Raw genomic sequence first — 22,132 nt, forward strand, 5'->3', positions numbered from 1 at the left:
TTTGGCAGAAATTATTTCAACCTTCACAGCAGAATTCATAGTGTAAGATCACAGCAAGATGAGACCCTACCAAAACCAAAAACCAGACCCGCTCCCAACAAGTCAATTCTGACTCACAGAGACTCTACAGGACAGACTAGAACTGCCCCCATGGAGCTTCCAGGGCTGTAAATCTTGATGGGAGCAGACTACCACATCTTTCTCCCCATGGAGCGGCTTGTGGGTTTGAGCCACTGACCTTTCTATCAGCATCCAAGCGCCTAATCACTGTGCCACCAGGGCTTCTTGTATGAAACTCTACCAATCATCTAATTCAGACCCTTCCTCCCTCAGTCTCCGTGTCTCAGAGAGATGAAGTAACCAGTTATGGTCTGCCCATGACTAGCATCTCGTCCCCCATTTCTGGCTTTCTTCACGGAATCAACCTGCCTCACTTTCCAAACAATCTACAAACAAATACTATAGGCATAGTGTCTACATGGCAAATTAGAATTTCACAGTAAGACTTTTGAACTTGCAAGTACGGATACAAGAAGTTCTTTTGAAATGTCACTATCTCCAAAATGTTGGCACTTGGCACTGAAAACACACACACACACAACCAAATTTTGTTACATTTTCACAAAAGTTATTTGTAAATTCCAAATTATAGTTATTTCCGATAAATGCTACCTATAACCAAACCAAACCAAACCCAGTCGAGTCGATTCCAACTCATAGCGACCCTACAGGACGGAGTAGAACTGCCCCATAGAGTTTCCAAGGAGCACCTGGTGGATTCGAACTGCTGACCCTTTGGTTAAGCAGCCGTAGCACTTAACCACTACACCACCAGGGTTTCCATGCTACCTATAGAATATATGATTTAATTTCCAAATGTTTCACTTTAATAACAGTACTACCCAAGAAAAACAAACAAAAAAAAACTTACCTCAAAAATTTCAAAGCCATAAATGTCCAAAACACCCATGACCTTCTTTCTCACTTTTGTTTGTGCCTTTAAAAAAAGTTTCAAATTAACTGGTTGATTTAGGCATGAAATACAACAGTAAACAAAGCAAACCAAGGAATGTAGTCATGTACTATAACTTAATTGTGTTTCTTTACCAAGAGAATAATTGTAGGTTTTCTTTTTAACTGATGAGAGACATATTGGTATGGAATGTCCCAGAAGCTTTAGTAATAAGTGAGTTATTTAAAGAAAGCACTAGTGGTGCAATTATAAAAACAGGTCTCTGTATCTTATAATACGTGGAGTCTTTCAAAATCAATCTGGCCAATACTCTCATTTTACTGAAGAACATATTAGCACCTACAGTGGTAAAGTGATTTTATCAGCCAACTACATACAGCTGTTTAGTAGACAAGGTAGGACCAGGAGCTGGGATGCTGATTCACAATGGAGTAACTCTGCAAACTGCATTAGACTATTCAACCTGTGAGGTATTTATAACACCTGGCAAAATGCAATAAACAAAATCTTTGACAAATTTCAAGCCTAGGCAAGGTAAATTCTTTTTAAAGAAACATTGTCATAAATGGTTATCATTTTTCTGATTATAAAATCAGATGTTCTTCAACAATGTTTATACTGTAAATATCATTTATTACAACCAATTTATTTTATTATAGAGAATCGGTACCTTAATGCTTTCATTGATTCGATTTACCAGCCATGAAAACAACCTGCTGTAGAGGTTTTTAGCCAGAGCATCACGGGCATAGTAAGCCTATTGAAAAAGAAAAAAAGAAACTCAACACCCACAATTACCACAATACTTAATTTCAATGAAATTATAAAGACACTTTAAACAATATTTAAAGCTGTTTTATTTCAGATTTCTTTTCAGAACCAGTTTTTATTATGCTTTGAATGAATAGGCAAGCCCTTAAAAAAATCAGCTGAACTGTTTATACTCGGTTATTTTATACTTTTTCTCATTTTAGGAAACCAATTCTAAATATTGCAAAAGCTTTCTCCACAAAAATATTCATCTCAGTGTTAATGTAACAAAGAAAATCTGGGGGCACTTTAGAAATCCAACAATAGGGTGACAGCAGAATAAATAAACACTCACTGAAAAGGATGTAATACCGTTATCAGATGATGAAATAGAAAATGCTTATGTTGTATTATGTGAAAATAAAAAGAAACTATATAATTAGGACAATGGCAACTACTTTTTTTTTTTTTTGTAAAGCCCCTACACATAGGAAAGAAAATACATTAAAATGGTTTTGACTGAGGGGATGTGTAATTTTTTTCTTCGTTCAACCTTTTTAATATTTAAAAAAATCTTCCATGATGAGTTTTTAAACTTGTATAATAAAAATAAAATCCTTTTGTTTATTTATTTACTTTAACACCATTCGGAGCGACTTGACAAAGAAGAGGAAGGTGTCTCTATGACCCTGACTTAGAATCAAAAGACTGGAGAAAGTTAGGTTTGGTGGGGAGACCGTCAGAGCCCTTAAGTGTCCTGGGTGCTCAGAGTGCACAGCGGGGAGGTACTACTGACACGTCTCACACAGCCCTCCTGGGGCGGCCTGGCGCCAAGGAAGGAACTGGCCTAGGGAGAGGCCAGTTAGAGGTTTTGCTGCTGTTTTTAACACTTTGGCTGTAAGTGCGTATTTTGTTGCTTAAGTAGAAAGTTGGATGTTCTGTAAAAACAAACTATTACATTTTTATTTTATGAAGAGCACAACTTGTTCGGTTATGTTGGGGTTTCCCCCCTCTGCATTTCCTCCTAAATGAAGTGTAGCAATTTTAATAACACACTCAATTCCTTGGCAACATATTGTAGCTGAAAAGAGTGCACCTTTTCCCTTCACCTGACACTTCTGAGCTAGTCTCAAATCTTCCTCACTAAGCCTCTGAGAGCTACTCCAATCAGGGTTCGAAAAATATGCCCAGAAGTTGGCAAAAACAATCTTTTTGTACAATGCTGTTTAAAGAAAGGGGTGGGTGGATGATTCAACAGTAGAAAATACATGCAAAATATAATATAAAGAAGCCAAAATATAATTTTACATGCATACGCTTTCTCTAATACCTTTTCTTCTTAAAATACCGTATTTTTTTGGCAAATAGCGTGTGCCTTCTATGTTTGCCAACTGCACCCTCCCCGAGAGGTATATTTTTAAGCGTGCTATTCTAAAATTTTTTCTACAGCAATATGAAAATACCTCGCGGGCGGAGGACGCAGTTGGCAAGCAAACGTGGAAGGCACACGTTATTTTTGCAAAAATACAGTGAGTAGTATGGGTAAATGATTAGAATGGTGCTGGGCACACAGTAAGTATATAGTTCATTGCTGTCAAGTTGATTCAGACTCATGGCAGCCCCATGTGTTTACAGACTAAACCTGCTCCATAGGGTTTCCTTGGCTGTAATCTTTACAGTAGCAGACTGCCAGGACTTTCTTCTACCATACTGCTGGGTGGGTTCAAACTGCCAACCTTTGGGTTAGCAGCCAATCACAAACTGCTTGTGCCACCCAGGAGCCCTAGTAGGTCTACAGATTTATTTATATTATGATTTTTGAAGTATCCTTTCCTTCATGGTCCCGTATAATTCTTTCTTAATCCTTTCTCTTTTCTTCTTGTAAATTCAAGTTATCTCAAAACACCATGTATTTGCACACAGATACTTTTTCATCTTAACGTTCTCCAGTGTATTTAGTTCTGTGCTACCTGCTTTAAACAAGCCACCATTTCAGTATGCAAATGAATTAAGAGTAACAGCTTATTCTGGCAAGCGGCTTTATATTTTTTAATGTGTGTATTTGCAGCCTTATTAATTCTCTTTGCTTCACTCAAACAAATATTTATTCCAGGGGTTGCAAGCTAAAAAGTTTCCAAAGACTGTCTGATAGAAATGAGTGAGAAGTGGTGGGACCTGGAGGGGCTGCTGGATGCATTCCAGGCTAAAGGTACCCGAATCCAAAATTAAAAAACAAATCAACAAAACTAAATGAAAAAACCCACCCTTTAACCAAATAAAGCATGTGTAATTGAGCTCTTAGCTCACCCCATGTATGGTCAATTATCCATCCCTGACTTCTGATTTACGCTAAGGAGCCCTCGTGGCGTGGTAGTTAAGTGCTTGGCTGCTAACCAAAAAGTTCAGTGGTTTGAACCCACCAGACGCTCCTCAGGAGAAAAGACCTGGTGACCTGTTCTTGTAAAGATTACAGCCTAGAAAACACTACGGGACAATTCTACTCTGTCACATGGGGTCACTATGAGATGGAAACAACTCAATGGCAAACAACAACAATGATCTCCACAATAATATCCTATAAAGCAACAGGGCAGGGATTTCTGTTCCCACTTAAGAATCCCTAATAAAGTGTGCAGGAATGAGGGAAGGCGCCAAGTGCTGCTGAGCTACCACCTCAGATTCTAAGGACGATATGAGAAGGCCATGCATTTCTGCAGCTGCATGGGGTCACTGTGAGTCAGAATCTATTGGGTAGCGATGGATTTGGTTTTTTTATTTTTCTGTTTTTTCAAATGAAGCTCCCTGAGAAAATTCCAGGCAGAATCTGCTCCAGAGAGTGTTAGGCAAGGTGGAGATACAGAAGATGCATCCAACATGGAACTCACCCTCCAGGAGCTTACACTGCAGCTGGGGAGATTTAGCTAATACGAGTGAAACAAGCAGGGGCCCATGCCAAACAGTAGGAGAAAGAGGAGTTCTGAAAAGGGAGAACCAGAGAGCCCTGGTGGTGTGCAGTGGTTAAAGCGACTGACAGCTAACCGAAGGTTAGAAGTTTGAAACCACCAGCGGCTCCATGGGAGAAAGAAGTGGCAGTCTGCTTTCACAGAGATTTATAGCTTTGGAAACCCTATGGGATCGCTATGAGTTGGAATCAACTCAATGGCTGTGGGTTTGGTTTGGTTTGGGGTTATGTAATCAAAAGAGTCCCCGGGAGGTACAAATGGTTGCTGAGCTCAGCTGCTAAGCCAAAAGGTAGGAGGTTTGAGTCCACACAGAGGTGCTTCCGGGAAAAGGCCTGGTGATCTACTTGTGGAAAACTGGTCATGGAAACCCTATGGAGTGCAGTTTCACTGTGACACACACGGGGTCACCGTGAGTCGAAATCTACTTCAGGGCAACTGGTGGTACATAATCAAGAAAGGCTTCTTGGATGACATTCAGTCAGGTGAGGGCCATTTAAACAGGCAGAAGGAAGGAGCAAAGGCATGTGGGATGTGGGGCAAGCAGGGGCAAAAGCACCAGGTAAAACTAAGTCTAGAATTTAGAGAACTAGCAGGGAATAAACTGAGATAAGCAGTGTAGGTCAGATTACAGGTGGCCCTGAAAGCCAGTGACACAGCAAGTGGTAGAAGCTCAATAATAAACCGGTCTTGAGTTTCCCTTATTTCAATATTAGCCATCATATCTGGGGAAAGATCTAAAATGCCTCAGGGAAAATCAGGCATGGCGCAATAAAGATGACAGTGGGGCCCAAGAATTGAAGGTATGAGGAAAACTTAAAAGAAATCACTTCTCACTGGAATCAAAACCTTCTAGGCAACACGATAAGGTCAGCAGAACTTACTCTGAACACTAACTACACTTAAAAAAAATTGGCTTGATTAAGACGCTGACTAATTGACAGCTGCAAGCCAAATCCTTTTACATCACAGGTTCAAGAAAATGTGGAAATTTTTACTCAGTGACACAAGGTGACTCAATAAGCTTATAAAGTAAAAAGTACCTGGGCCTGGTTTCTGTAGAAGATTATTAAAAGCGAGAGTAAAATGCAGAATAAAACAAGAAAAAAAAAAATATGGGTATTCCTAAAGGGCCTACAACACAGGCTTTTTCATCACATCGTTAGATACTTAACTCCCAGGGGCTACTGAAAATGAGGGTGATCTCAAAGTGTAGTCCCCAAACCAGCAGCAGCAGCTCCACCTCTAAATGGTTGAAATGCAGATTATTCGGCTCCTCCCTAGACCCACTGAATGAAACACTCTAAGCTTGGAGCGTGAGCTGTTTGACAAGCCCTGCCAGTAATTCTGATGCATCAAGCTTGATGACACTTCTGTCCCACTCTAACCCCAAACGTCACCTTTCCAGCCACATTCTTTCGCATCCTTTTCTTATATCTATAGCTGCAGCCAAGCTGGATCAATCCTTTTCCTTATATATACTGCAAACTTGGTTATTCTGTTTTCTCTTTTTGAAATGCCCCTTGCCCCATCCTTCAAGGCTGGCTCAGAAACCATCTTCTCCATGAAGTTTTCTTTAAGCCCTTCTCTCCCCAGTAATGGCCTAAACAGGGGCTCGTTTGAGCAGGGTCTCGGCAAAATATTCTTGATTAAGTCAGTCGCTGGCCATCTGACTTTGAAAGAATAAGACTGGCTTGGACAGAGGTGATGGCAGAAGCAGTAATTTAGGAGGGTGGGCAGATAACAGTTACAACTGGAAAAGGATTGCTACAAACCAAATTTACATATACATAAAGTTTCAGTATTTTCCACAGCCGAAAAGACTCATCTAAAATAAGAAGCCAATGTTGAAAGAAAGTAAAGACGTGTAGGCATTCTTATATTAATAAGAAAGAGAGATGTCGTCCAGCTCCACCACAATGTCTTACAAATGTTTAAGGTTAGTTACATGGAGGATGAGACAAGAGACTAAAATTGGATAAACAAAATAGGGCTGAGTGGGAAAATTCCTGAATTAGTCATTTAATTCCAGACCAGATCCAAACATTGGTCCATTTAATTTGAACTACAAAGAGGAGTGTGGTCCATTTAATTTGAACTACAAAGAGGAGTGTGGACACTGAATTTTTAAAAGAGAAGAAAGTAGCTCACATTTGTGTCTTAGAAAGACTGCACTGACCACAGTGTTGAGGACAGAGGGAGTAGAATATGGAAGGTTAGTCGCTGTTGTTAACAGCTTTAACTCAAGGCAACCTTATGTATAAGAAAACAAAGTGTTGCCCAACACTGTGCCATCTTCATGGCACTGGTATGTTTGAGTCCACTATTGTGGCTACTGTGTCAATCCATCTCTTTGAGGATTTCCCTCACCTTCGCTGGTCCTCCACCTTACCAAACATGAGGTCCTTCTCCAGCACTTGGTCCCACCTGGTAACATTTCCAAAGTAAGCGAGTTGAAGTCTCAACAGATGGAGGGAGTATAATATCAAAGATAAGGAGGCCAATTAGGCCATTTTGAGAGATGTCAAGGACCTGACTAAAACATCAGTAGGAGGGTTGAGAGAAGGTGACAGGTAGGAGAGCTGTAAATGGCACAGATATGAATTGGTCACTGACTGGCTGTCAAGGAAGGGAAAAGGATTGAGAATCATTTCCGAGTTTCTGGACTGGGAAATGAGATAAATGGTCAACATCTTTATTTTACAAATGAGACAATGGGGCTAACAGAATTTTCCTACAGAACCCAAGGTCACAACTGCTTGTAACTGGCAGAGCTGGGACCAGGTCACCTGACTTACAGTCCAGTTGTAACTGTTATCTGCCCACCCTCCTAAATTACTGCTTCTGCCATCACCTCTGTCCAAGCCAGTCTTATACTCCCTCCATCTGTTGAGACTTCAACTTGCTTACTTTGGAAATGTTCTTACTCCATGTCATCAATCTCTTACCTTCACCCCACTTGGCTCCCCACTACAAAACCAAGATGATATTCTCTTTGCCTACGACCAAGGTCTTTAGTAATCACTACTGGAAAAGAAATCTACTAAAAGCAAGAGTACTAGAATAACGGGGTAAAGAGAATAATTTTAGTATAGATGGACTATTAGCACACAGAGGACATGCTCATTTTACTTAGTTACAGAGCTGCAAAAGAAAAAATAAACATTTGTCAACAGTACAATATTCATTACAGAGGAGTCTACTACCCTCCATGTCTGAAATCCTTTTCTCTTGGCTCCCCCAAACACTATGCTCTCCTGGTTTCCTCTGTCTTACTGGTGCTGTCTCAGTCTCCATCGTGGATTCCTGCTCCTCAGCCCAGAGTTCTGTCCTAGACCCTGTTCTTTCATGTTTATACATCTCTTTGGATAACTTTATTCAGTATCATGACTTTAAACACTGTTTCTATGATGACCCTGGCTGATATCTCTAATCAGACCTGGACCCACAAATCACCTGTCCACTTGGCATCTCCACTTGGCTGTCTGGCAGGTATTGTTGTTGTTGAGAATATACATAGCAAAACACATACCAATTTGACAGTTTCTACATGTACAATTCAGTGGCACTGATTACAGTCTTTGAATTGTGCAACCATTCTCCCACCTTTTCTGAGTTGTTTCTCCACCATTAACATAAGCTCACTGCCCCTAAGGTTCCTATCTAATCTTTCGAATCGCTGTTGTCACTTTGATCCCATATAGTTCTTAAAAGAACATAATGCTCAATGCAGACATTTTTTACTAGTTAAGCTAAACTATTGTTTGTTTTTAAGAAGACTTCAGGGGATACTTTTAGTTTAAGGTTTAAAGATTATCGCAGGGCAATAGTTTCAGGGGTTCACCCAGCTTCCATGGCTCGAGAAAGTCTGGAGTCCAGGAGAAGTCGAAATTTGCTAGGAGGTATCTTAACAGGCCAAAACAGATAGCACAATCCCACCTCCATGTTGAAATAAATTTTCCTTCTCATCTTTCTCAGGCTCAAGAAAATGTACCAGTTTCCCAAGTCAAATCTTATCATCTTTGACTACTTTTTTCCTCACATTACACATTCAATCCATCAATTAATTCTGTTAGTTCCTCCCCAGAATAAATCCTCTTCTCCTTCTTTATATGACCATCCACTTCCAGGGCACCACTGTATCTCATTAGTCTCTCCATTTCTACTTTACTTCCCTACTGCCCATCCACCACGTAACAGCCAAAATCATCCTTGAAAAATGTCCACCATATAACATTGCTCCCCTCTCTGTCACATTACTTGGGATTTATTTCCCTCATCACTACGCCTGAAATTATTTGACTGATGTATTTACATTAAAGTAATAACTATTAGCCTCAAGTGGCCCTGGATGATGCTCAGCAATCCTACAAGTCCATTCACTCCACCCACTCTCCTAGATGCCCATTTCACAAATCCCCTCTCTCCATAAACCTCCACATCTCAACCGGTTCCTTTTTTTTTTTTTTTGGCTCCTTGCAAACTCCTATTCCTCTCTTCCCATGCTGTCTCAAATCCATTATAACCGGGCCTTTGTCCCCATCACTCCACCAAAATAACTCCTATCGAGGTCACCAATGACCTTCACATCATTAAATCAAATGGTCTGCTCTCAGTTCTCATCGTCCTTGGCCATCTACATTTAACTATGGTTCTCCCTCACTCTTTCTTGGAACCTTTCTTCACTTTGCCTCTGATATATTGTTCTCTTTTGGTTTTCTCCTTTTACCTCAACTAGCTTCTCCTTCCCAGTCTCCTTTGATTATCTTCTCCTCTTTACATGTTGGATTTGCCCAAGTCTCAGCATACCTTTGCCCTTCCCTGTCCACATTCCCTCCCTAGGTCACCTCAAGAGCCTCATGGCTTTTATCACCATCTATAGGCTGATAAAGGAACCCTGGTGGTGCAGTGGTTAACCAGTCAGCTGTGAACTGAAAGATTGGTGGTTCGAACCCACCAGACACTCCATGGGAGAAAGATGTGGCAGTTTGTTTCTGTAAAGATTTATGGCCTTTGAAATCCTATGGGGCAGTTCTACTCTGTCCTATAAGGTCGTTATGAGTCAGAATCAACTCAACAGCAATAGGATATGCTGATAAAGGAGTCCGTGGATGGCTCAAACAGTTAAGTTCTTGACCACTAACCAAAAGGTTGGTCGTTCAAATCCATTCAGAGATGTCTCGGAAAAGAGGCCTGGCGATCTGCTTCGGAAAGGTCACAGCCATGAAAACCCTATGGAGTGTAGTTCTACTCTGCAACATGCGGGGTTGCCATGAGTCAGCAACTAGTTTCAAACACTGATAATTGTCAATTTTAGAATTTCATACTAGACTTCTTGAACTCCAGACTCAAGACTTTCAGTTCAACATCTCTATTTGGATTCTAATTCGTATTTTTAACTTCAAATGACCAAAATCATACTCCTACTTCACCTCCAGATAAACTTGCTTCTCCCAGTGTCTTCTCCAAATCAGCAAATGGCAACCCCATTTTCCAGTTGCTTGGGCCAAAAATATTGGAGTCATCTCTCTTCTCTTTTCCTCATACCACATATTCAAGCCATCAACAAATCCTGTTGCCTCTATCTTCAGAATATATCCGGAATCTGGCCACTTCTCACCAACTCCACTACTACCACCTGGTTCAAGTCACCATCATCTATTGTTCACCTGGGTCAGTGTATGTCTCCTCTAAGTTTCCTGCATTTACCCTTCCTACTCTCCAATCTTTTCTCTACGTGCAGCCAGAACGACCCTTTGAAATGCAAGTCAGATCATGCCACTCTTCTGTTCCACAGCCTCACTTGGACCCTCCTTCCCTCACCCCCATCTCTACGGCTCTCCCTTTTTCTGCTCTACTTTTACTCTGTCCACTGCACTTACACCTGATAGCTTGCTGTACAATTTACTTAATAATTATGCTTACTGTTTACTGTCTAGCTCTGCCTGCTAGAAAGTCAAGCTCCATGAGAGCAGGGACTCTCACCTGTTTAGTTGAACCATGCCTGGAATATGGTATAGAAATTAAGATAAGAGCATACAAACTAAGATTTTTATTTCACTTATAGAAAAATATCACGGATTGTATTAAAAAAATTCTTCTGAATGTTATGTTTCACCCACCTGAGCCACGTTCAGTGTAGTTGAAACTTTCTCCTGCTTGGCTTCAACTGTTCGGAAACTGAATGCTCGTTCTAGAACTGACTGATCGATGCCGGTCAACTCACAAATTTCTTTTAACTCTGTAGGGGGAAACACAAAATGTGTGCTGGTAATAATGTTTCCATTTTCAAGGCTATCGTGTTTTCTCTAACAGTTTGTTTTATGATCGTCACATTCAAAATGAACTGTATAAAATGTACAAATCAAAATATTTAAAATAGATGCAATTACATTTCTGTTCGGTTTTACTAGAAAGCTTTTTCAAATCAATGAAAGCAACAGTTTCATCGTCTAGATTAAAGACTGGGCGAAAATTCAAAGGAAGTCTGTTAAACAAAGTTGAGTCTCCACTGCCTTACCATTTTTATCCTTGATTTTGCTTTCATCTAAACCATTTACTCGAGACTCAGGCTTGAACTCTATGTTCCCCAGTTTCAACACTGCTGCCACCACCTCCAAGACAGACTTGACTTCATGATCCATAAAGCCCACGATCTGCATGGCATTCTGGAAAAAAAGAAAGGCATCTGTTTTCTTTCTGTATGTCTTTTTTTTTTTTAAAGAATCATATTACAGACATATTTCTGGGAGGAAAAAAAACCTTAAAAAACAACTTTCAAAAAAGTAAACCCGTTAACAGACCCAGTATAGAACCAACTTGGGGTTAAGTCTTGTTCAGCGGCTTCCAACTGTGATTCAAGGAGCCCTAGGGCATCTCGCATGGTGTGGTAGAGGGAGACATACAGGGAGGAAGGTGGAGAAGAACAGGCCACCTTCAGAGCTCTGGGTCCGCAACCTTGCTTCAACCGTAGCAGTTCACTGTGTGTGTGTATACACATACACATATTATATATATATAAAATGCAGATATATACATAATGTATTTATAAGATGTGTGTACGTGTATATACATATAATGTATTTTTCAAAATACTGGGGTTCTGCTACTAAACACCAAACCAAACCAAACAAAAAGCTTTCATAAGCCCCTACAAAAAAAACCCTCGTTTATTTTACATACGAGAAAATCAAGGTTTGCAAAGACAGCGTGCCTCGTCCAAGGCACTTTAGTAATGAAGAGTAATCCTTCTTCATAAACATTTACTGAGTGCCAATAATGTGCCAGGGAAAACGGATATAGAACTGAACTCAAGTCTTACACAAAATCATGTTCAGGAATTAACAGATGACTGCTTCCACTATACAATTTTTTTGAAATGACATATTCTAAGAGATGTTTGCTTTTTAAGGACCGCTAGCTTTTTCTTTTCACTGACTAGAGGTTACCTTCCTACAACAGGAATAATATAAATTTCAAACATACCTAAAAGCAGAGAGAACAGGCAAGAAGCCTCTTGCCCCCTTCACTAACCGTCAGCAATTAACTGATGACAGTCTTGTTTTATTTATAATTTGACCTACTCTGCCCCCTCGTTCCCACGAGCTGTGTCACTGAAAGGAAATCCCAGTTATCAAATTGTGTCATAAGAGACGTAATTTTGAAAGTGACACAGAAATACCAAAAACAGAATATTATTTTAAATTCTTTTCTAATGAATGTGGAACGCTCATCATTCTGCTTTATACAATATTTTTTTAAAGCTGCATAAAAACATGAATTTCTGTCTCAAAAACAGTTTTGATTAATAAATCCCAGGGCAGTTTTCACACTTGGAAATTAACTACTCATCTTTGGCTATGAAAACATTAGAATTTAAATACATTAAGAGAGTCAAACTTAAGGATAATATAATAAGGAAGAAAGCTCCCTTAGATAAGTGGTGGAAAGGTCTGCCTGAGTAAAGCATGGCCTTCACAATACACTTAGTAAAAAAAAATCAAACTAATAAAATACAATACATTCTTGTAGAATCTGAAGAACTTAGGGAGCCATGAGCCTAAGTTAAAGAAAACCCAGAACTGTTACCAATCCCAGTTAAGCAAAACAGCATTACCCATTTTACAGTGTAATCAAAGCATTTCATCTTACCCTAATGGTTCTGAAATTTGCTGCATCATCCACTCCATTCACTTTGGCAGAGTCCAGGCTCAAGTAGTTATATCTGCTGAAATCCCGCTCAAGTTTAAGTTTACCTGTTGAATCAGATATATAAATTACCTAAGCTGCTTCAATAAATCTAATCATCGTTAATATCACATTCCTTTAGCCCATCAGATAAAATGAGTTTCATGTTATATATTGAATCAACACAACAAAAGTTGACAATAATATCCATAGCATTTTTCTAAAACTGCCTTTATCACTGTTAATACATATTTTAAACTCTGCTTTTGTACATTTATTCTTCCCAAATTTTTATAATACAAATATCTTTCATGTACTATTTTATCATAACATAATGGCTGTCTAGCAATAGCCCCACAATTGGGCATTGGGCTGTCTCCAGCTTTGAGTAATAAATATAAGAAAAAATATAGGGCAGTGATAAATGTCTCAATACAAATTGTTGTTTGCATTCTTTTGAATGATTTTGTTGAGATATATTCTGAAAAGTGGTGTGCCTGGGTGATGGGCTCTGATCATTTTATGACTCTTATTCTAGGTTGTCAATGAGTACCCCCAGGAAGAAGTCCTTGCTTGGAAGTGGTACCCACAACTTTTAAGTAGACCACTGTCTGACAACTCTTCCAGTTTTATCCTTTTCAGTAATTTTTGCAACTATATTGATAGTGGGTACTTCAATGTTGTTTTAATTTGTATTTCTTGATTATTAGTGAGGCTGAATATTTCCCCAAGTGTTGCTGACTTCCCACAGCTCTTCCTATCTGATCCATCGGTTCAAGACTTTTCATCACTTAGTAGTGGCTATTGGATACTATCCTTATATTATATCAAATAAATACTATATTAATTCTCTAAGATGTTCAAAGGTCAAGTTTTTCTCTCTGGTACTAGCTGCACAAGATTTACCCATCTTTGGTGAGCAACTTGTTTTTATATAATTGTATTCCTCTACTGCTCTCTACAAACTTCCATTTCTTTACTGGACTCTTTTTCTTTTTTTTATGTATGATTAGTCCCTCCCCAGTATGTGGCTCTTTTAGCCCATCAGAGATATATGGTACACTATGTCTGGTGAGGTACAGGGATAGAAGAAAAAAGGCTGATGTGTGCTAAACACACCCTTTTCTTCAGTTTAACCAGTCATGGAAAAATCTTAAGGAGGAAGGGAAAAGCATAGAGGACACTTTTAAAAGAAAATGCTTTGGAAAATGCTATGGCGCTCAAAATTAATACAGAAACAGAGACTTACTGAGGAGTTCTTCAGACGCACCAGACAGCAGCTGATAGAACACATGGAAGTTTCTTTCACCTCTTGGCTGCTTCACAACCCGAGATTTTTCTAAAAGATCTAACGAGGAAAAGAATTATATAGTCTCCAAAACCAAACCCTTTGCCGTCCAGTCCATTCTGACTCATAGTGACCCTACACAACAGAGCAGAAGTGCCCCGTATTGTTTCCAAGGCCATAAATCTTTATGGTAACAGACTGCCCCATCTTTTTCCCATGGAGCGGCTGGTGGGCTCCAACCAGTTAACAGCCAAATGCTTAATCACTATGCCACCAAGGCACCTAAATCAAGTAGTAGTATAGTATTTATTTCATCTTCTATTTTCCCTCATTTTTTTTTCATTTTGTATTTTGTACTAATAAAATAAAATAATAAAGTAAGCTACATTTCTGCTCTACCCTCAGGAAAAAGGACAACTAAAATCACCAAAATAAACAAACCAGGTTATTTTTAAACCATGAATATGCAAAATAAAGTATATTCAACAAATAGATTAAAGGAATACAGTTTTTACACCAAATTCCCTTGGTTTTACAGAATGTAAGATAACATTCAACTTTAAAAATGTAACATTACATATCTAAAACATGAAATGCAGCTATCCAGTTATGAATTTACTTAATAATTGTAATGATTTAAAAAACTGAGCATCTCTGAGATCTTATTATGTGCTAAGTACTCATAGGTATCATCTCAATAAACCCTTCCAACCATTTTTTAAAGTTGTTATTTTATAGATGAAAAAACTGACAATTCAAGAGTTGAAGTAACTTAGCTATAACTGGTGGAACGAAGGTGAAATCAGGACATCTGGCCCAAGTGCTGACTCCACCCCACATCCATACACCGTACTGCCAAAAATGAGTAAAGCAGATTTGTTTGATATCTTGAAGTTTTAGAGGACTGTGAGGTGGTTCCCATCTAATGCTACTGGCGTTACAGTAAACCCCTGGGTTCCCAATTTCCAACTTACTGACAACTCTTACTTGTCCTTTTAATGTTACATAAATTTGCCCTTACTTTGAAAGTCTGAATCAACCTCTACTCACAACAAATTCTTATCAAAATTGCCATCACTTGCTGCAAGTGCAGCTTTTAAATCACTGAAAGGGCTTCGAGCCTCTTCTTACACTAAACCAAAACCTATTGCTGTCAAGTTGATTCCGACTCATAGCGACCCTATACGGCAGAGCAGAACTGCCCTACAGAGCTTCCGAGAAGTGCCTGGAGGATTTGAACTGCTGACCTTTTGGTTAGCAGATATAGCACTTAATCACTATGCCACCAGAGTCTCCTTGCACTAAAGGCTAAATAAGAACCATATGTACCTGTTCTGACTTACCTACAAATTCAACTTAAAGACACACTTGGAAATGGATCTTGCTGGTAACTAAGGGGCTGCATGTATTTGACAATACACATTCAGTGATTCCAGAGAACTTTTCATTACTTAAACTTGAGGGTTTTTATCAAATTTTCAAGGTTCATCCAGAAATGAAAAGATAGATGGATGGGTGGATAGATGGACAGGTGAACGAACAGAAAGGAGCCACTGCATCAGCATACAGAAGAGCACAATGGCAGACAATGTCTTGCCTGGAGTCCTGATGATTACTAGCTTATGATACAAGTGAGGACTCTGGACTCCGTAGGCAAAGACCAACTTTAGCTATAAAATTCCCAATCAGTGACGCCATTATTGAGCACTAATTCCAGAGAACAGACACATCTGATTCCCAATCAGCTCGAAATCTAAACATTATCAACCCAGGAGGGTAGGAAAGGAGAGAAGGACATGCAGTCTTTCTCTGAATGGTCACTGGACTTTTTCACTTATATTTCTGGAATCCATAAGGGCATTTGAAGATTAGCCTAGGTAGAGTTAAAGGTTGTAGTTTAATGAACAAAGCTCTAGGGTGCTCCAGATATATGGGATCGTTGGTAAGAACAAAGAGATGGGTTGTAAGGAAACAGAAAATTAAGCTGACTGAAAAATGAACAGAAATATTAGAATTATTAGGAGAAGGATGTTGCAGAGCTTTCGTTTTCATCTCCAGCTCTCATTTGACTTGGGAGGCTGTCAAAGTTCTCAAATAGTAGATGGAGAATAATGTGGACTTCCTATTTAGAAAAAAGAAAGCAGGAATTGGAACAGAACAAGTAAGACAGAACAGAAAATTAGTGTATAATATTCATCTCTAAGGACTGAATGTTTTAATCAACATAAAAGTAAAATCAGAAAAATTAATTAAGGACAAAAATGCAGTATGTTTGGGCTGATGGAAATGTTTTGGAACCAGAGGTAGTGGATTCACAGCACTGAATATGTTAAATGCCAAAGACCCGTTTTTTTTTTTTTTTTTTTTAATAATTTTTATTGAGCTTTAAGTGAACTTTTACAAATCAAGTCAGTCTGTCACATATAAGCTTATATACACCTTACTCCTTACTCCCACTTACTCTCCCCCTGATGAGTCAGCCCTTCCGGTCTCTCCTTTCGTGACAATTTTGCCAGTTTCTAACCCTCTCTACCCTCCTATCTCCCCTCCAGAAAGGAGATGCCAACATAGTCTCAAGTATCCATCTGATCCAAGTAGCTCACTCTTCATCAACATCTCTCTCCAACCCATTGTCCAGTCCCTTCCATGTCTGATGAGTTGTCTTCGGGAATGGTTCCTGTCCTGGGCCAACAGAAGGTTTGGGGACCACGACTGCCGGGATTCCTCTAGTCTCAGTCAGACCATTGAGTCTGGTCTTTTTATGAGAATTTGGGGTCTGCATCCCACTGATCTCCTGCTCCCTCAGGGGTTCTCTGTTGTGCTCCCTGTCAGGGCAGTCATCAGTTGTGGCCGGACACCATCTAGTTGTTCTGGTCTCAGGATGATGTAAGTCTCTGGTTCATGTGGCCCTTTCTGTCTCTTGGGCTCATAGTTGTCGTGTGACCTTGGTGTTCTTCATTCTCCTTTGATCCAGGTGGGTTGAGACCAATTGATGCATCTTAGATGGCCGCTTGTTAGCATTTAAGACCCCAGACGCCATATTTCAAAGTGGGATGCAGAATGTTTTCATTATAGAATTATTTTGCCAATTGACTCAGAAGTCCCCTTAAGCCATAGTACCCAAACCCCCGCCCTTGCTCCGCTGACCTCTGAAGCATTCAGTTTATCCCGGGAACTTCTTTGCTTTTGGTCCAGTCCATTTGAGCTGACCTTCCATGTATTGCATATTGTCCTTCCCTTCACCTAAAGTAGTTCTTATCTACTAACTAATCAGTAAATAACCCTCTCCCACCCTCCTTCCCTCCCCGCCTCGTAACCACAAAAGTATGTGTTCTTCTCAGTTTATACTATTTCTCAAGATCTTATAATAGTGGTCTTATACAATATTTGTCCTTTTGCCTCTGACTAATTTCACTCAGCATAATGCCTTCCAGGTTCCTCCATGTTATGAAATTGAACCGTTTGTTTTAAAATGGCTAGTTTTATGTTGTGTGAAGTTTACCTCAGCAAATTTTTTTTTTTTTTTTTTAACGCAGTATGGTTTCACTTATCATGTGACCACGGGGTCTTCAGGGTAGTAGCAGAAGAAAGAACCCTCAGGGTGTGTGGCGATTCTTCCCTGAGAAGTTAATCCTTCTTGGAAAGTAACTGGACTACATGAAAAACATAAACAAATGCTAGTTTATTTCATCCATTCATGTACAAATTCCTTCAATCATCTCACTTACTGCTCATCCACTGTGTGCCAGGAACTACTTGGGAATGAGCCCAGCACCAATGCAAACATGAAGGCCTTCTTCCTCTTGGCGCCCAAGAGCCACATCTACTCCCCACCCAAACCAACAGCAGTAGTTCTTTTCAGTGTGGGATGCCAAGATCCTTAGGAGTGAGGAAGAAGTCTGGAGGTGGGGGGCAAGGCAGAGTGACCATGTTTCTTCACCCATCAAAGCCCACAAACCTCAGGCTATTTCCATAGGCCTAAGAACCCTGCCTGAGAAACCCTAGCGGCCCAACAGTTAAATGCCTGACTGCTAACCTAAAGGCTGGAAGTTTGAATCCACACAGTAGCTCAGTGGAAAAAACACCAGGCGATCTGATCTTATAAAGATTATAGCCTAGAAAACCCGATCGGGCAGTTCTCCTCTGCCACATGAGGACGCTGTGAGTCCAAAATCAACTTAACGACACCTACCAAGAATCTTACCATAGCTCACAAGCGCTGGCAAGCTGCTGTCCTCTTACTTCACTGAAAAAAAAAAAGTTCTTCAAGTCAATTCCAACTCATGGAGAGCCTACGTGTGTCAGAGTCGAACTGTGTTTCACAGGGTTTTCAATAGCTAAGTTATCAAAAGTAGATCGCCAGGACTTTCTTTCGAGGTGCCTCTGGGTGGACTTGAACTTCCAGCCTTTCAGTTAGCAGCTCAGTAACCATTTGCACTGCCCAGGGACCCCTTTTCACCACATGTTGATAGATGTCATCGAGTCAATTCCAACTCATAGCAACCCCATGAGACAGAGTAGAATTTCCCCACAGGATTTTTGAGGCTGTTATCTTTACAGGAGCAGATTGCCACATCTTTCTCCCATGGAGACTTTGGGTGGGTTCAAACTGCCAACTTTTAGGTTAGTAGCTGTCTTAGTCATCTAGTGCTGCCGTAACAGAAATACCACAAGTGGATGGCTTTAACAAAGAGAAATTTGTTTCCTCACAGTAAAGTAGGCTAAAAGTCCAAATTCAGGGCGTCAGCTCCAGGGGAAATCTTACTCTCTCTGTCGATTCTGGAGGAAGGACCTTGTCCTCAATCTTCCCCTAGTCAAGGAGCTTCTCAGGCACCAGGACCATGGGTCCAAAGGACACGCTGCTCCTGGGGCTGCTTTCTTGGTAGTATGAGGTCCCCGACTCTCTGCTGGTTTCCTTTTCCTTTTATCTCTTAAGAGATAAAAGGTGGTGCAGGCCGCACCCCAGGGCAACTCCCGTTACACTGGATCAGGGATATGACCTGGTAAGGGTGTTACAATCCCACCCTAATCCTCTTAAACATAAAATTACAGTCACAAAATGGAGGACAACCACAGAATACTGGGAATCATGGCCTAACCGAGTTAATAAACACATTTTCGGGGGGACGTAATTCAATCCATGACTGTAGCCAAATCGCTTAACCGTTTGTTTGCACCACCCAGACTCCTCACATCATAATGGAACTTTGGTGATGACAAACTATTGTTTGGTGGCACATGTACAACAACCACATTCCAACAAACCAAATACTGGTACTTCAAGGCACGGAATAGTACTTTCAAACCATGTGTCAGGGCCACACTATGCAACAGCAACACACTAGCCAGCCTAATGTTCTGCTTTTTTTGAGCAAAAGCTTGTAAACAACAAAGAGTAAAGAAGCTTCAGTGGCTGTACCATTTAGCAGATAACAGCCACTGGGTTAGAGGACAGTATTCATTTGTGCATAGTACGGACAGGAATCCTGGCCAAATGTACTTCTCAAATCACAGGCATTGATAGGATCAGTGATTACTATCATATTCAAATATGGAATATAATACTATTTGTGTTTAAAAGGAAAGGTGCAAAGAGGAAGCAGAAGGGAAACTTCTGCTGACCCGCTGTGAGTAGGCATTCAATGCTTTTCATTTGTTATCTCATTCAACCCTGAACTCAATTCTGAGGTTGGCTTTATAATCCCTACTTTATAAATGAGAAAATGAGGCTCGCACCACACTGTTAGTAAGCAATAGAGCCAGAATTCAAAGTTTCAGATGATGAGGGTACCACGCTAACATGCTTTATAATTTTCCAGCAGAAGGAAAAAAAATCAACGTGTCCGTAAACACTTGGAAATACCGTTTTTCATGAAATCCATGACTTCACCTAAACAACTCAATCGCAGAATGATAAACTTTTTATTACACAGCAGCTGAAGGTTTTGCCACTTAAAACGTTTACTTTATTACCCTAGAGCCTCCTGTTTCAGTTTCTTTTTTATGACTTTTCTCGTAAGTTATGAGCTTCCAGCTAGAAGAGTAATCAAGGAAAACACAGACCCAAAAATAATTGCTAATGCTTAAAACCATTCCCCATTCTCCGTTTTTTATGTGTGAGCACCAACATAACCTAATAGCACAAAGCCATATCAAATAATTACTAAAAGTACAGAACATAAATTCAGCTGCCTATAAAGACTCACCAGTTTCAACTTACTTAAAAGTGCCCCTGGATCAAGCCAAACCAGAAAACTGGCACAGCCTTCTCTTCTGTTTTAAGCACCTGTGCCACTGCTGACTGTGCCTCTGCTAACAAGATTTAATAAAGAGGAATACAGGAGATGCCAGTTATTTAGTACTGAAAAGAATTCATGCTCTCCAGGTATTTCAGTACAGCTATAGTCCCCTCTCAAGATCACTATGAATTTAAGTTACAAGGGAAGGTATGAACTCACTAAGCCATTCTAAAGGGAAAGGTAAATTGGCAGGTACAGAGAAACCTGGAATCAGTACTTCCCAAACTACCCCACCATGCCACTGCCGCTAGGCTACTAACAGAAAGAACCAGGCCATCACTTAGGGGCACTCTTAATTTTGACTCTCACCCGCTAAACCGCAGTACCTGTGTGTTCCTGTGCATGCCACAGGACAAGCCCCCTAAGATGCAAGGTGCAAAAGAAGTGAAATGTCTATTTTTTGCACCTGCCAGGAAAGGACTAAAAGGATAAGTAGTGGTTGGGAAAAAAGTATCACATTACACTGGGATGTAGCAGAGAAAGGCTTAGGTAGTAAGATAAAAGTTTATTTATTTTATGCTTAATCTTCCTTCCTCAAAAAAGAAGTGGTCCAAGCTCTGGATTAAAAAAAAAAAAAGGTGAAAATATCAGGTTTGTCTTAGTTTTGCTAACCCTCTGTCCTTTATCTAATTGGGAGCTAGAGACAATAAACAAACAAGTACATAATAAGTATTCAATAATCAAAAAAGCAAACATTTATTGAGTGCTTATTATGTGCCTGGACAACTGCTTCAGATATTAGTAAATAATTTAAACCTCACCACAACCCAATGAGATCATTACTATTATTATTCCCATTTCAAAGATGAAGAAAGTTAAATAACTTGTCTTTTTGTTTGGACATGGGAAACCATGATAAACCAATAAAAATTACATAAGTAGGCTCGCTGGTATACCCCCAAATAATGAAGCTGGAAAAGATAGGGCTTAGCCGCATTTAACCAAATCCATCCTCAGTGTTTACTGAGCACCTACTATGTGCCATGTACTACACTAGGCTGCTGATACACTACTGTGAACAGGACAGCCACATCTCTTGCCTTTACAGTTTACGCAGATATATGCACATTTTAATTCATAAGATTTTTTTTCATAGCATATTTCTCTGTGCTCTTCTTCCTCTGGAAAACAAAATCCCTTGAGACTTGTACCACATCTTCTCCAGGTCTAAACTGCCATCAAGTGCCACAGCTATAAGAAGCTGCCTGCAACTATTAACAAAAGCAACAGGTTTCCAAAAGTTTCCAATTTATAACATTAAGATTCCAAATTCTCAACTGCAAATGTATAAATACTATGAGACTGCAATGCAGTGGATTACTTAATACAGCCCTTCTACCCATACTCTTCGTAACTCCGACCCAACGTCTGGGTGGTACTATGCTTGTGGTCCACCAAGGGATTAGATAAAACCAAATGTTAATAAGGTGTATGGCACCCCCGTCGCAGGTGAGGCCATGCAAATAATGTGGATGGAACCCTAACGAGGAGACTGGTCAGTTTTGCCATCCTGCTTAAAAGGAGCCATCCCAGAGGCGGGAAGGGGGGAGCTCAGCATCATTAACAAAGAAGAGCCAGGAGTGGAGCTCGTCCTTTCGACCTAGGATCGCTGCTCTGAGAAGCTCCTGGAGTCACGAGACTGAGAAAGAGAAGAGTTGTAATACCAAAGATGGTG

The 22,132-nt window shown here is 40.1% G+C and overlaps 1 protein-coding gene across 4 annotated transcripts in view; it reads right to left on the bottom strand.

Moving 5' to 3' along the window:
- The window catches only part of MYO1B (myosin IB), a 202,736-nt gene that overhangs the window by 47,790 nt on the left and 132,814 nt on the right, over positions 1–22,132 (bottom strand). For all 4 annotated transcript variants that reach the window (XM_064286882.1, XM_064286880.1, XM_064286881.1 and 1 more), the window contains exons 8-13: positions 14,120–14,218; positions 12,835–12,938; positions 11,204–11,351; positions 10,806–10,924; positions 1,644–1,730; positions 932–997 (exon numbers count right to left, since the gene is read on the bottom strand). In XM_064286882.1, the coding sequence (XP_064142952.1) occupies positions 932–997; positions 1,644–1,730; positions 10,806–10,924; positions 11,204–11,351; positions 12,835–12,938; positions 14,120–14,218 (623 nt within the window). The remainder of the gene's footprint in view (positions 1–931; positions 998–1,643; positions 1,731–10,805; positions 10,925–11,203; positions 11,352–12,834; positions 12,939–14,119; positions 14,219–22,132) is intronic.

Source organism: Loxodonta africana, chromosome 6 (genome assembly GCF_030014295.1).
Source record: "Loxodonta africana isolate mLoxAfr1 chromosome 6, mLoxAfr1.hap2, whole genome shotgun sequence".
NCBI lineage: Eukaryota > Metazoa > Chordata > Mammalia > Proboscidea > Elephantidae > Loxodonta > Loxodonta africana.